General features: G+C 40.0%; 1 protein-coding gene across 2 annotated transcripts; it reads left to right on the forward strand.

Annotated features, from left to right (window-relative positions):
• Window positions 1-1629: 1629 nt before the first annotated feature.
• On the forward strand, window positions 1630-13768 carry tspy (testis specific protein Y-linked). 2 transcript variants are annotated; one of them, XM_057830127.1, is made up of 9 exons: window positions 1630-2974; window positions 3083-3160; window positions 4746-4857; window positions 5002-5156; window positions 5572-5648; window positions 11827-12002; window positions 12239-12283; window positions 12388-12429; window positions 12771-13768. In XM_057830127.1, the coding sequence occupies exons 1-8, from the start codon at window positions 2102-2104 to the stop codon at window positions 12423-12425; spliced, it is 1554 nt and encodes a 517-aa protein (XP_057686110.1). In that variant the 5' UTR covers window positions 1630-2101; the 3' UTR covers window positions 12426-12429; window positions 12771-13768. The 2 variants fall into 2 exon arrangements, with proteins under 2 accessions (XP_057686110.1, XP_057686109.1); XM_057830126.1 differs by having other exon boundaries at window positions 1631-2974; window positions 12388-13768.
• Window positions 13769-14028: the final 260 nt, after the last annotated feature.

Consider the following 14028-nt stretch of genomic DNA (forward strand, 5'->3'; position numbering starts at 1 on the left):
CATCAGGGCATGGGCCCTTAGAATCAATATCACTTTTGACCCCTATACGGCGCCCCTGCCTACACCCTGTATAACTTACATTTTAAAAATATTAGTGCTGTCAAATGATTAAAACATTTAATTTAGTTAATCATATGTCAACTCTGTGATTAATCATGGTTAATCACATTTCCCTTGGGATGAATTAAGTTGCTCTTCAGGAAAAAAAATCTAGGAAAATACTATAATTGACTTAAAAGAAAAATTAAGATGAAATGTATGACGTGTGAATGAATTAATACCTAACCAAATAGAGCTTTAAAATTTTATTTAACAACTCAAATCATATCAAATAAAAGTGTCTGTATTAGACAGCAAAGAGCTTTAACAGATTAAAGTGCCTCAGACTAACAATGTTTGCCGTTTGGCATATTACCCAAAATTAACTGCCAATTTAAAGAGCAGACAAGCACAATACAGTAACAATAGCTATTAGCTAGTGTTTCAAAAAATGTGTAAACAAGTTGTCTGTTAAATTGATCATTTCACACAAAATAATGCAGCATTTGCAGTTTTACACTAAATGGCCTGAAAGCTGTGTGAGATATAAAAAAAAAAAAATTGTCAATTTTCACACACTTAACTGAAAAACACTACACTAAACTGTGTGTTAAGGTGTTTAGAAACACTGCTTAAGTTAGCCAGTCATACTCTTATTATTATTTTTTTTATAACCAACTGCTCAGGCAAACTAGCTTGTTGACATTTTCAGATAAGAGAGCAGACCTTTTCTTTTGACCAATGTGCCCTGCCAAAGAAAACAGTCTCTCGCAAGGAACGGTTGTGGCAGGTGTTGCCAGATTCTTTTTTACAAGGTGGGCCAGCTTACTGTGGGCACCACTGTGCGCAGACCGCCACTGTAGTGGACATGGGTCTACTGTCTCTGGCTACCCATTAGTCAACTACTTGTTGTCTTTTTGTTGACAAGTCCGAGTCCGCACTCTGCCAGTGTAGATTGATGACTGTGGCGTCACGGTGTTAGCGTCATTGTTAACACTAGTGAAGTTATGCTTTGCCCAAAGGTGGTACTTTAGGCTGGTTGTGCTTCGATGGAAGGACAGTTCATCACAGCAGCATGTCCACACAATTTTGGTTTTATCCAAATTTCCATTAGGCAGCTTTTTAAAACGGAATTTGCCATGAAGCAGTCCTGGGTCATCATCCTCACTCATTGTGGCTGGCTGCATTTTGTCCTGCATTGCCGTGCGGAGATTGTAAACATCAGCGTGTGGGACTACAGGAGGCAGTTGTGGCCAAACTTAGTGTGAGCGGTAAATGGCGTTATTTTTTTTAATGCGTTAATATTTCCAGATTCATCATGGTCGTTAACGCGTTATTGTTGACAGGCCAAATAAATATATATTACATAAGGGGAAAAATGTTTAATGTATGTTTAAACTTTTTCCCACATTCCTTCCTTGGTTCGATGTAATTATTGTAGACAAATATCACCAAAAGATGAAGAAGATAAAAATCCCTTAACATTGAACAATTTGATGACGCATCAACTCGAGCGATGAGTCTCTACTCTGCACTTCTGCGCAGTTATCAGTCAGTAAACACACCCTTGAATCCCATTGGTTGAAAGCTTTTAGCGCGATGAGATGTAGCCAATCAGCACAATGTTTGTCCATCAAGACGACAACGCTGATAGTAAGAGAACGGATTAAGCAAACACAAAGTAATTACAAAAACTGCGCTTTGTAACTCCAGGATAATAACGCGACGCAGCTTCGCTGCTTGCACCTCGTTAGGCTTTTTGGAGCAAACGTGGCGCTGTGACTCCTAGAATACGCGACATGGGTAACGTACAGTAGAGCTAACTAGCTTTAGCATTTTACTGCTCCCTGTTGTCGCTTTTAGTAGGCCTCGATTGCATTCTGGCGTCAGTCGTTATTGATGATGTTGAGATACGTCAAGGGGCAGATCGCACCAGCACGCGAAGACGACGCTTATTCGCCCTGTTGATTCGGATGTGAATGGTTTCGACGAAATAATTACGGCCAATTGAGTTCGCGGCTGCGCTACCTAGCTTGTTAGCTGTTCTAGCTAGCTCGCCAAGATGAGTGACTTGGCTGACTGCAAGCAGAGCGCGGACTCAGAATCGATGAAAAGGTGTGCGTCACCGGACCAGAACGAGGCGGACTCTATTCCAAGTAAGTCTTCGAAAGTGGAAAACTCACTGGAACGACGCAAAAACGGCGAGAGCACAGAAGCGGCGAGACAAGAGAGACATTCAGAGCAGGAAGAGGAAACGGAAAGTTTAGCAGGTGCTCCTACTTCATCCGTCAACAACTCCAGTTCTGCTGAGGAAGCGCAGTCGTCTAAGGCTCCGACAGATGCTAAAGCCGATGGGGATACGAGTACAGGACCCGACGGGAGTCATCTTGTGGACCGGTCTCATTCGGACTCGGCAGCCATCGCAGCCGCCGAAGCCCTCGCCAGCCTCACGGCGCCAGACGGCGAAAACAGCCGAGAGACGCCATGCTCATCGGAAAGAGCGAGACATTTCAAAAGGTTGAGCAAAGGCAAAGAGCGCGGGGACCAGCATGTCCTCCGACCTCATTCAAAAACGCGGGCGGCTCCCGCGGACAGTTCCACGTTTGTGCAAGGCACAGACAGACAGGACACGGCCACCGCTGGCCAAGGTGACGAATCCATGTCTGCATCTTCTTCCACTCCAAGCTCCTCTTTCCCGTCCGAGAACGAGGACAATGAGGACGGTGAGTGCGCCATTGTGTCTGTTAAGATGGCTCCCGAGATGAGACAGTCAGTGGCTCTCCTGGCGCAGGTACAGATGAGACTGGAAGCTCTCGAGAAGAAAAGCGCATGGCTCCACCAACGCTTGGAGCTGAAGATGGGCCGCATGCGGCGGCCGCATCTCGATCAACGTAGCTCCATCACTAAAACCATCCCCGGATTCTGGGTCACCGCCGTATCCTTTCGCTGGCGACTTGCCCCATCTTTCTGGCTGTACTGTGTACTTAGAGTGAATGATGCAAGTAAACAGGTTTATGCTTGGCCTTGACACAGAGGTCCCCAGTTACTGAACCACCCGCACCTCTCTGCTCATATTGATGAGACTGATGAGGATGCGCTCAGCTACATGACTGATCTCGAGGTAGGAAATAGACTTGCGACGTTGGAGCTCCGTTTAAAGTACTGTTTCTGAGATCTCACAGCTCACCCTTAAAGTAAAATGTAACAAAAAATACCCATGGATTAATGATGCGTGTTCAACAAACTGGTAGATAAGCATATTTGTACAAATTTGTGCAAGTTATTTTCGTACAAATACAATTAGCAGTTTTTGTATGACGTATAAATGTAGTGTTTCTCAAACTTTTGATTCCAACTACAGTGTTACCTCGACATACGATCCTTTTGACATCCGAATTAAAATTTGACTCGTGATTTGTCTCGACATGACGATCGATGACATGCCCAAAATGCGACGATTTATGACGGCGTCGCAAGTTAATTGTTTCGCAACTTCATTGTTTTCCTGCAAGACGGACGCACGCCGGATTTTCTTGTGAGAGAAATAAACGTGTCCCAAGAAGGCTATTGCAGGTGGTGAAAAAACGAAAAGGGTGACACATACCATTGTAATTTAGAAAAAAATAGAAAAATATTAGCGTGGTGTGAGTGAAATGGCTAGACAACGCGGCTCACTGCCCCCACCTACCTACTCACCCGCTGTCTCCTCCTCTGACCTCTGTTCACCAGTAAGTTAAGTTGACAATAAAATAAAAATGCTTTTGGTATTTCGTCATGATTTATTTGTTGTATATGTGTCTTATATGATGCATTTGTTAAATTAGAACACTGCTCACCATATCCACAAGCACCAGCTGTCTCCTCCCATTTCCGTTCGCAGTCTAAGTTAAGGTGACAGTGTTGCTACATTTAATTGTACTTGCAGTATTTATTAAGGATTTAGCATAGATTTTTGGGCTGTGGAATGAATGAATCTAATTATAATGTTATGGAAAAATCCCGCTCGACATATGACCATTTCGATTTACAAACCAGTTCCTGGAACAAATTATTTTCGTATGTAGAGGTACCACTGTACTGAAATACTTGGTTCGTCAAGTACCTTTGCCCTTAGCAAAATCAAAAAACAATTACGCAAGACAACTGAAAACTGTTTGGAAAAGGGAAAAAATGTTATGTCACTCGAAAGCAATAGTTTTTCACTAATAAAGTCAACATTTTACAGCAGCACCATCAAATTTCACATAAATCTATATTATTGGGGGGGGGGGGGGGGTTGTGTAACCAAATTGTGATGTCACGAAAAAAAAAATCCAAAATTTGCCAGAAAAAATGAAAACAGAAGACTACATGAACAGACATGACAAGAAAAAAAAAATGTATTCGACAGTAAAAATGCAATTCTACATGTTAAGAATCATAAAATCATAAGCAAAAACCTCTTGAGGTAAAATTGTATTGAAATAAAAGTTTAAAAACAAGCTGTTCTTATGGATTAAATTTAAGTGTATTGAACCTACATATTTAATACAACTCAATTGTACGTGAGTGTTGACTCATTCACGTATTACACTTTGATACTCCTGTAGACTTACAAATATACCTTGTAAGTTGTAGCAAAAAAAACAGGAAATAATTCTCTCGATGCATAAGTTGTGTTTGTAAATATTTGACGTATTTTTTTACTAACATTGTCTTGCCATCAGATTGAGACTTTCAAAAATCAAAAAGTGGGCTTCCGGATTCGTTTCCACTTCCGACGGAACCCGTACTTCCAGAATAACACCATTATGAAGGAACTGCACCTTGGACTGGGAGGTACAAATACACAAAATGCTACTTTGATTTTATTGGACACACAGTATTTTTTTGAGCAAAATCAAGCTTCATGGGTTGGAACTTCTCTCTACCATATTTTGAAACAAACTGGTCTAACAAGAATAATGTTCTGTTCTTCTGCAGCAACTCCCAGGTCCTTCTCCAATGCCATTCTGTGGCATCGTGGTCACAATTTAACGGCTCATAGTGAACCCCGGAAGATGTCACGCGGTGTCTACCAGACGTTTTTCAGCTGGTTTGGCGACCACAGTGACCCTGGGCAAGATGATGTTGCGCAGGTACTGCTGAGGGCAACACACCTCCCGCACATATCAATCTGGGTTGGGCGCTGCTACTCGATACTACTATGGTGCAACGTATTCTTATCTTAATTATAATACATCCACAGTTGGAAAAAAAAAACAGCAAGAATTTGTTGTTCTAAGCTTGTAAACAAATCGCAGTAATAATACAAGAATAAGCGCACCTGCAAATATCAGGCTTTTAATTTTTTTATATTTTGTTACTGTACTGTATTTATAACTGATTGTGCTCCAATTTTTTTTTGAGGGGGGCAAAATTGTACCCAGTGGTAGCAACACTATTAAAAAAATAATCCCAATGTGTTAATTTGCCTTCATTGTAAATAGTAAACTGAGTGTGTTGACATTTACGTTTGTATTGTCTTTTGTTTTTCAATCTGTGGTTGTGTAGATACTGAAGGATGACCTCTACAGGGACCCTTTGAGATACTACCTCACGCCACTCTGGCAGCCAAGAGAGAACGGCAGGTAGCTTGCCTTCCCAATATTGTTTGTATCCATCTGGTCGTTTTTCTATCTTCGATTTGTGTGTTATGTAGGTAGTGGATCATACATTAAATTCTGTCATAATGGCAGCCAACAACCCCAAAGCTTCTCGCCATCCTTCAACATGTTAAGAAGTAATATCGGTGTCTTTGCTCTCCCACTTTTAGGTCTCATAAACTACTAGCTAGGAAGACATTATTTTTGGTTGGCATTTTAGGGCTTGTAATATCATAATGTCTTCCAGTGATACAAGATCAGATGTCAGTCTATTTATCTAACAGTTAGTGACTAAGTTGACAAAACACGTTGAATGTGTGATGTAACAAAGAAGTTGGGTCAACAAATCTTGTTACCACGTCTTGCTTGCAGAATCGCTGATGCATTCAAAAACCTTTTGAAATCTACAGCAGATCTTTTGCACTGTACACTATTTACGTTTTATTCCTTGTAAAATTTCAATGAATTTTATATTGTTGTTTAACAAACAAACAAAAAAAAGATCAAACATGCTTATCCTTTTACAAAAATTAAACCATAATATTGTACAGTACCAGCAATATACAGTGGCACTTCGACATCGATCGCTTCGACACAAACTTTTCGACATCCGACGTAAAATTTGACTCGCCATTTGTTTCTGCATCCAACGACGTGTTCAAAATACGACGATTTAGGACAGCGTCGCAGTTTCTTTGTTTTCCCGCAAGATTAACGGATTTTCTTGTTAGAGAAATCAACATGGGTTCCAAGAATGTTAGTGCAGCTGGTGAAAAAAAAAGGAATAAGTTGACGCTTACCATTGAAATGAAGATAGAAGTGATAGAAAAATACGAGCTTGGTGTGCACGTCTGTGAACTGGCTTGAGATACGGCTGTAGAATGTCTACGATCTTGACAGTCCTCCGACGACCTCTGTTCGCCAGTCTTTATAAGGTAGAGTGACTTATGATTGTAACGTCGCCAAAGAAATCCCCAACTTCGTCAGGTTTTTGATAATTTATTTCAGAACTTGTGCAACACAACACACATACTGTCCGCTGCAGCTGACGCCAACAACAGAACATGAAAAGTGAAAGTAAAAACTCTAATGCACCCGACCACTCTGTCATGTCAGCCACGCGGTGCTTTCAAATACAGCAGGCAAAATACATCTTCCACATTAGAACTCGGTTTGTTACATTATTACAGATATTATTATTATTACTATTTTTATATTCCGATTTTTATTTATCATGCTCTATGTAATTGCTATTTGCAATAATACCAGCAGTATTTATTAAGGATCTTATGTAGGTTTTTGGGCTGTGGAACGAATTAATGGAATTGTAATGCATTCTAAAGGGAAAATCCTGCTCGACATACGACCATTTCGACTTACAAAGTCCTAGAACCATTAACTTCGTACTAGAGCTGAAACGAATACTCAAGTAACTCGAGTTTAAAAACTGATCCGAGTAATTTTATTCACCTCGAGGAATCGTTTAATTTTGCCAGCTCTAAGCATCACGTTTTGCCCGGACTACTTTTAATGCGGGACAACGCGCTGACGTCACGTGCGTAGAGGAAGAAGCAATAAAAAACAAAAAAAAGAAAACTTACTGCAGCCGACAGCTGCTACAAACTACGCCTACGTTGCTAAAAACTACGCCCGCATAAGTGGTAGCAGGTAGTGTCCGATGCATCTCATAGATATCGCATGCATTTAGGACGAGATGCGAAATGACAGACTCGGCTGCGTCTGGGCAGCGTTAGTAAACAGCCGCCATCTTTAAGCAGTAGACTTCTCATCGCTAATAAATATAACGTGACTGTCACTCGCTCACGTAACGTTAGCCCTTCGGAGGGCTAGGTTTCTATTGATTATGACCACTGTCGATGCGTGGTTAACGTGTCTTACTTACAGGCTTTATTTAATCTGTAAAAACACAGCGCTGTAGAGTAAAGAGGGTGTAAAATTAAAACATAATAAAACTAACTGTCAGTTTTAGCTCAGTAGTCATTGCTGAATGAAACACCAAGTAGCACTGGTCTCTAATGTGCTCCAATACAGCAGGTATCATACATTTATTTTGAACACTGCAAAAACTCAAAATCCTATCAGTACTTACAGTTTAGACTAACTTAAAACTTAACTAGAACTTAAAAATAGCTTGACACAAATGGGAATTAAATTGAAACACATGGAAACAACACGTAGCTTTCAAGTGATGTGTGTTATCAAGCGTAATTACATTTTTAGGTAAGAAATGTTTAAAAAAAAAAATTTTTTTTTTAATAAGATCTAGAAGTTTTTTGAGTGAAAGCAGTGAATTTTTTTTCCTAGTCACATCTGAGATGCAATTGTTGGCTGTTTTCAACAACGTACATCGAAAATAAAGACATTGATTGACTGAAAATGGTTCAATATTGAATTAAATGTCTTTTTTTCTCATGTACAGTGGGGAGAGCAAGTATTTGATACACTGCCAATGGGTTTTCCCATTGGCAAAAAAAGTTTTATCCGGTTACTCGATTAATTTATAGAATTTTCAGTCGAATACTCGATTACTAAAATATTCGATAGCTGCAGCCCTACTTCGTACGTAGAGGTACCACTGTATTCATAATGTAAAAGCAATAGGCGAACAATAGTATACTGAGGGTTAACTGTAAATCAGTTTTCAGGCCGTGTACGGCCTCTTGCCTGCACAGACCTTATCAAAGGTTCATCACAAGCTGTTTTGAGCCAGTCGTTATGTTTGTTGTTGCAAGTTTCGACTCATGATGGCCACAAGCAGCAAACCTCTCTTGGTTTGGTTTTGCACAGTCAGCGCGGTCTTTGGGACGTAATGAGGAACGGACAGAAAGTAAACATCATGCTTGTCATTACCCGGGTAATGACAATGCTTAACTCATGCCGCTAGATAGATTAACCTGAATGCTGTTGACACCCGCTACAAACTACGCCCACATAATGCTACGATAGATGGCACATGTATAAAGTACTAGATTCGAAATGACCGACTCGGTGGCGTTAGCAGAACATTTATAGAAAACTAAATGCGAGATGACAGACTTGACGGTGTTGGTAAACAGCCACCATCTTAAAGCAGAAGACTTCTCCGGAAGGCTGTTGTAGTGAACCTTCCGAGCGAACCTAATTAACTTTTTATCTAAAATACTCCTAAATCGGGAAAATCTTGAATCTATCTTTAAATGATGAAACCGTTTTAAAACTTTCACGTGTCGAAAATGGAAGGGAAATTATGGAATAACGGGAGCAATTTTAACAACTTTAACGGTTGATTCACAACATTAAATTAATTGAATGTAGTTTAAAGCTGCTGATACAGAATGGGGACTTGAGTATTTACTCTTTTGAACTGTTAACTTGACACTGAAATTGTCGTTTATTTAAGCCTAAGACGATTTTTGTACAATTTTTGTAACTAATGTACGAAACATTTAAAGCAGATAAAAAAGGGGGGGGGGCATCAATAATCGATTTATAATCGAATCGTGACTGTAATCGAATCGTTATGTGCCCAAAGATTCCCACCTCTAAGGCTTAGGTTCATACTACAGGTCTTAATGCACAAATCCGATTTTTTTTGGCGTGCCCGTTCAGACTGCCTTTGTCCTTTGAGACCATTCAAGTATTACGCATGCTCACTAATTCGCAGTCTGACACGCGCTGAGCAAGAAGACCTGCATGCGCAGAAGCATCAAAACAAATGACCACTGATGCTGGCTGTCATCAGTCATTCCAGGGACATCATATTTTGCTTTTCAAAAAGAGGACACAAATAACAGACATAAATAATCCCCGTTTAGGCTTATATTCAAAGTTTATATGGATCAATAGCATGCACGCACTGTCCGTGCATGTCGCACACACACTTTCGGCTGTGTAAGCAATCTTTAATATTGCTCATATAGAGCAGAGAGAAAACCATCATTCTCCGGCTTATCCTCAACCCATTTTAATTTTTTTGTGATTATTGTCAAGCCCGGCCCTTCCCCAAAAGCCGTGTTCAATGCAAGCTATGCGCTAACAACGCACAGCTGCACCGCTACCGTAGTGTCTCTCTCCCTCTTTGATGACGTAATTGCTGCATGAATTCCGATTTGGGAGACTTGACAGTACAGACCGCCGAGACATTCTGGAAAAATGTGGCCCAGATCGGATTTGAACCAAATACGAAAGTGATCCAGATCGGATTTGCAATGGGCCAGTTCTATGGGACTTGTCGCGTTCAGACCGTCAAGTTAATGCCTCACTCGAGTCGGGAAAAACACGAAAAAATCGTATTCATGCATTAAGACTAGGGCTGTCCCAAACGACTAATTTCCTCCCGATTAGTCAGCCGACTATTTTTACGATTAGTCGCCTAATCTAATAATTTTTTAAATGATTTTTTTATAACTTTAATAATGACATTTTTGTTCAAGCTTATTCATTCACAAAAACCATTTTGGAACACCTACATTCTTTATTAACGTATAAGTAAATAACATAAATACCAATAATAAATCACAAACAATGAGGTCAAATGCTGCTGGCGTTAACGAGTGCAAAAAAAAATGTAAACTGAAACACTGTGACTTCACCTCTTTAACAGGAGTCAAAACAATTGTTACTCTTTTTGTGTTATGTCATTGTCTATGTTGTTCTAAATGTTAAAATGAATTGCAATGTCCCGGACAACCATTTTCAGAATACTTTGTGTGAGTTCAGATGCTTTTTGTGGTGTGCATTCCACATTTTTTGCGGGTTCGGAAAAACTGTTAAACTTTTTTTGTTTTAACCTGAAAATAGATAAAGTAGAGGGCACACTGAAATAGTTCCACAATTATTTTGAATGAAAGGCACACATACTCACAGTAACAAAAATTAAATATATAGTATTAATTTTATAGTATACTACTATATGTATATACACAATAATACTTTATAATATTAAGTAACTAACATTAGTGCAGTCGTGGATTACAGTAAGCAGGCCAGTGCTGTTTCCATATATATTTTTATTATATTATGTATATACAGGATATATATATATATATTTTTTCCCCAAGTGGGAGCTTCCATGATCCTAATATATCTAATAATAATTAAAAATATATCATATAATTATATATAAATTATTTTATTACATAAAAATGCACGTTGATACGACACAAATAAAGGCAACTTCCATAAAAAAAAAAAAAAAATTGTTAGAAAGTTGTATGGACTTACAATCCGCCAGCTTGTTGTTTCTTGTCTTCGAAAATTACACTTGGGTGATGGCGCTTCAAGTGTTCGTTCATAGCCGACGTGCTACCGTGGTATGCGAGCTCAGCTTAGCAAAGAGTACACAAAGTGGCACCCTCCATATTTTCCTTGAAATAATTTCAGGCTCTGGCTATTCTGGTCCGCTTTTTTGACTTTATGCCACTTTCACGTATTACCAATTCTGCCCTTTTTTGTAATTGGCGGTGTTTTCAACTCCTCGCCGTAGTGAGGATTGAACTGGCGATTCACTTGGCTCGTTGTCGTCGGTTTGTCCGATTTCCTCCTCAGGAAGATGGCGGCGTGTATAAAAACACTTAGAGGCGTCGGATGGCTCTTATGAATACTTTTATTGACCAAAACAAAAACGTGGGGGATGCAGCCACTCAACTCGGCGCTACCGGCGCACTTTTCCAACTCACCGATCTCGCTCCCTCTCTCGCTCGCCCACTTTCTTCCTCTTTGCTCAATCGGACAATGCCGGTCACATTGAAATAACAGCGGCCCCTTTGGGGGTGCCAGTAACAACCGCTTGTATTGCTAGCGCCCGCCATTCTAGACCTTATCCGCATGTCTTTTTTTTTTTTTTTTTAACCCGTCATTACCCGTCGACGGTATGTTTTGCCCGTTGACACGTTTACGTCATCGATGACGTCGACAACGTTGACTAGTCGGGACAGCTCTAATTAAGACCTGTAGTATGAACGTAGCCTTATTTATATCCTGCACAAGCCATCCGTTTTGACAGGTATTGGCCGGGAATTGAAACACCATTAACACAAAAGATGGGCAGATGCGAAGTATATTTGCGCATACTGCAATTGAGTGGAATAGTGTTTCATTGTTCTGTCGATCATTAACAGTCACTGGATATCATTTTCTCGCACTCTGCGCGCTTTCCCCCCAGTGACGGCGACGGTGCAGCAGCAGCAGCAGCAGCAGCTAACCGTGGCAATGGTGATGACTGCGTAGTCATCTCCGACTCAGACGAGGAAACTGGTGAGGCGGAACGGGGCCACAGTGGTGAAGAGGAAGAGGAGGAGGAGGAAGAAAAACGGGAAGAGGAGGGGGTGCCAAGCGCAGGTGCGTTACTCTTTAACACATTGGTTTCCGTTTGCGACTATAGACGCCAATTCCATTTGGATTCCTCCTGGTTCAAATGGAATGGCCGTCTATCGCCGTTTATAGCAGGGAATGGCTCAATCTTAGGCGTACTTGCACATTCGCTGCCATTTACTAGTATGCTCGTCAGTTAGAATTCTATAAGCAGTGACGGTACGTCAGACTATTAGTTTTCATAAGAACAATGTTCTCCCTAGATGAGAGCCAGGAAGAAGGTGGAAGTGGAGAAATAGTGATCGACGGTAAGTCGAGCAATGTGGCACCTTGATATATACGGCTCAGTTCTACAAAGTGAAGCAAATTTCTTGTCTTTTTTTTTTTTTTTTTTTTTTTTTTAATATGGCAGGATCTGATGACAGTGAGCAGGATGAGGAGGAAGCCTGAAGAAGTAAGGGACGGCAGTGGGTATGCCTGGGCATCTTCCTGATGTTAGTTACATTATGCACAAAAAAAAATCATATTTTTGTAAAACTGAAATATGATCTAATAGAAGCTTTTTAAATCAGGGTTCACATAATAAAGCCAAGGCCAGGTGACTTTTGATTTTCTATGGTATATTCTAAAACAGTATACTGTACCAAAAAATGCTTTTAGTCAACATTGGACGGCGGCCGATTTAGCCAAGCAAACAAAAGATTGGAATGTTGCAGACGTTCCATGCGGTAGTTTGACCTTTTGTTTGGATTTCCTATTCTATTCAATTGTGTTGACCATGTGACCACATTTCAGGAGCACTTCGAACTGAACCAAAATGTGTCCTCAGGGATGGGCCCACACTCGATTACGCTATTCGGGGCTGTGAAGATGTGTACCCTACGGTAGTAAAGAGAAGCAAATATTGTTTTAATAAAAGTGATTGTGTTTCTCCCCTCTTTACATGTTACTGCAGCAAACACACCAGTTATTGTGTTTTTATCAGTGGATTTCCCCATTCTGCTCTTACTGGAGTTTTGCCCTTTAGTAGATTTGCATTAACTTCAACATACAGTGTAAAGGTTTATGAAATTGTGAACACGTGGTGGCACACACGTACAGTAAGGATGATCACAACATATCAATGTTCCGACCCAGGATCATGTTCGGTACTAGAAGAAGTCTTTAGTTTTATTCCATTCCATTTGGACAGCACAGAAAATATATGTGGAGTAATTATGTATTTGTGTTTTATCTCCTGCCCGTGTAATTGTGATGCCCTCTCACTGCATTTTAAAGTTTTGTTCCATTCGAATCGAAAATATGTCCCTGCGCTGTTTGTCGACGAAATACAGATTTTGTAGACCAATTCACAATGTCAGCAAATTAGGGACCCCAGGATCCCTCCAGCTGTCAGAATGCCTGTGATACCACTGATCTGGAAAAATTCAGTTGGTATTTAATTCATTTCTATGTCCTAATTCAATAAGCTGGCCGGGCGGTCATTGAGCATGTTAACTGTCATTTCTCAAGTATAACCTGGTGAAAAAGAATGAGGTGGTTTCGTAACACTTTGCCTCATTTTCTAAGCATTGCAGATGAGTGAACAAGCATTTGAAAGAAAGAAAAATTGACTTGAGTGACATGGCTGCACTTTTTCCCCTTTTTAATTTTTTGATGTGTGTGTGTGATGTAGGCCTGAACGATATTGGAAAAAACTATTGTTGCGATTTTTTTTTTAGGTTTGCAATATATTGCGATTTTATATTGCGATATTAAAAAAAAAAAAAAAAATCTTTTTTTAAAGAAATTTTCACTAGATGACTTGAATAGCTGTTTGGAAATACTTTGCATGACACACCGTGACCACAGTGTATTCACATAATAACGTTTCATTTGTGAATGATGATGATTACTGTATGAAGGGATCCAGGAAGCCATGTCTGCACAAAGTAGATCATTTATTGAACACAATATTTTACACTTCAACAGCAGCAAATACATTAAATGACAAATAAAAGTGCAGGTGCATTAGTCCCCTAAGTTTTTGACAAAATATAACAAAAGCTGTAAA

Source organism: Corythoichthys intestinalis, chromosome 2 (genome assembly GCF_030265065.1).
Source record: "Corythoichthys intestinalis isolate RoL2023-P3 chromosome 2, ASM3026506v1, whole genome shotgun sequence".
NCBI classification, from domain to species: domain Eukaryota; kingdom Metazoa; phylum Chordata; class Actinopteri; order Syngnathiformes; family Syngnathidae; genus Corythoichthys; species Corythoichthys intestinalis.

Coding starts and splice junctions, on each gene's coding strand:
- tspy (XM_057830127.1), top strand. CDS start 2,102: ATGAGTGACTTGGCTGACTGCAAGCAGAGCGCGGACTCAGAATCGATG. Junction 4,858..5,001: donor ACTGCACCTTGGACTGGGAG/GTACAAATACAC, acceptor GTTCTTCTGCAG/CAACTCCCAGGTCCTTCTCC. Junction 12,284..12,387: donor TGGAGAAATAGTGATCGACG/GTAAGTCGAGCA, acceptor TTAATATGGCAG/GATCTGATGACAGTGAGCAG.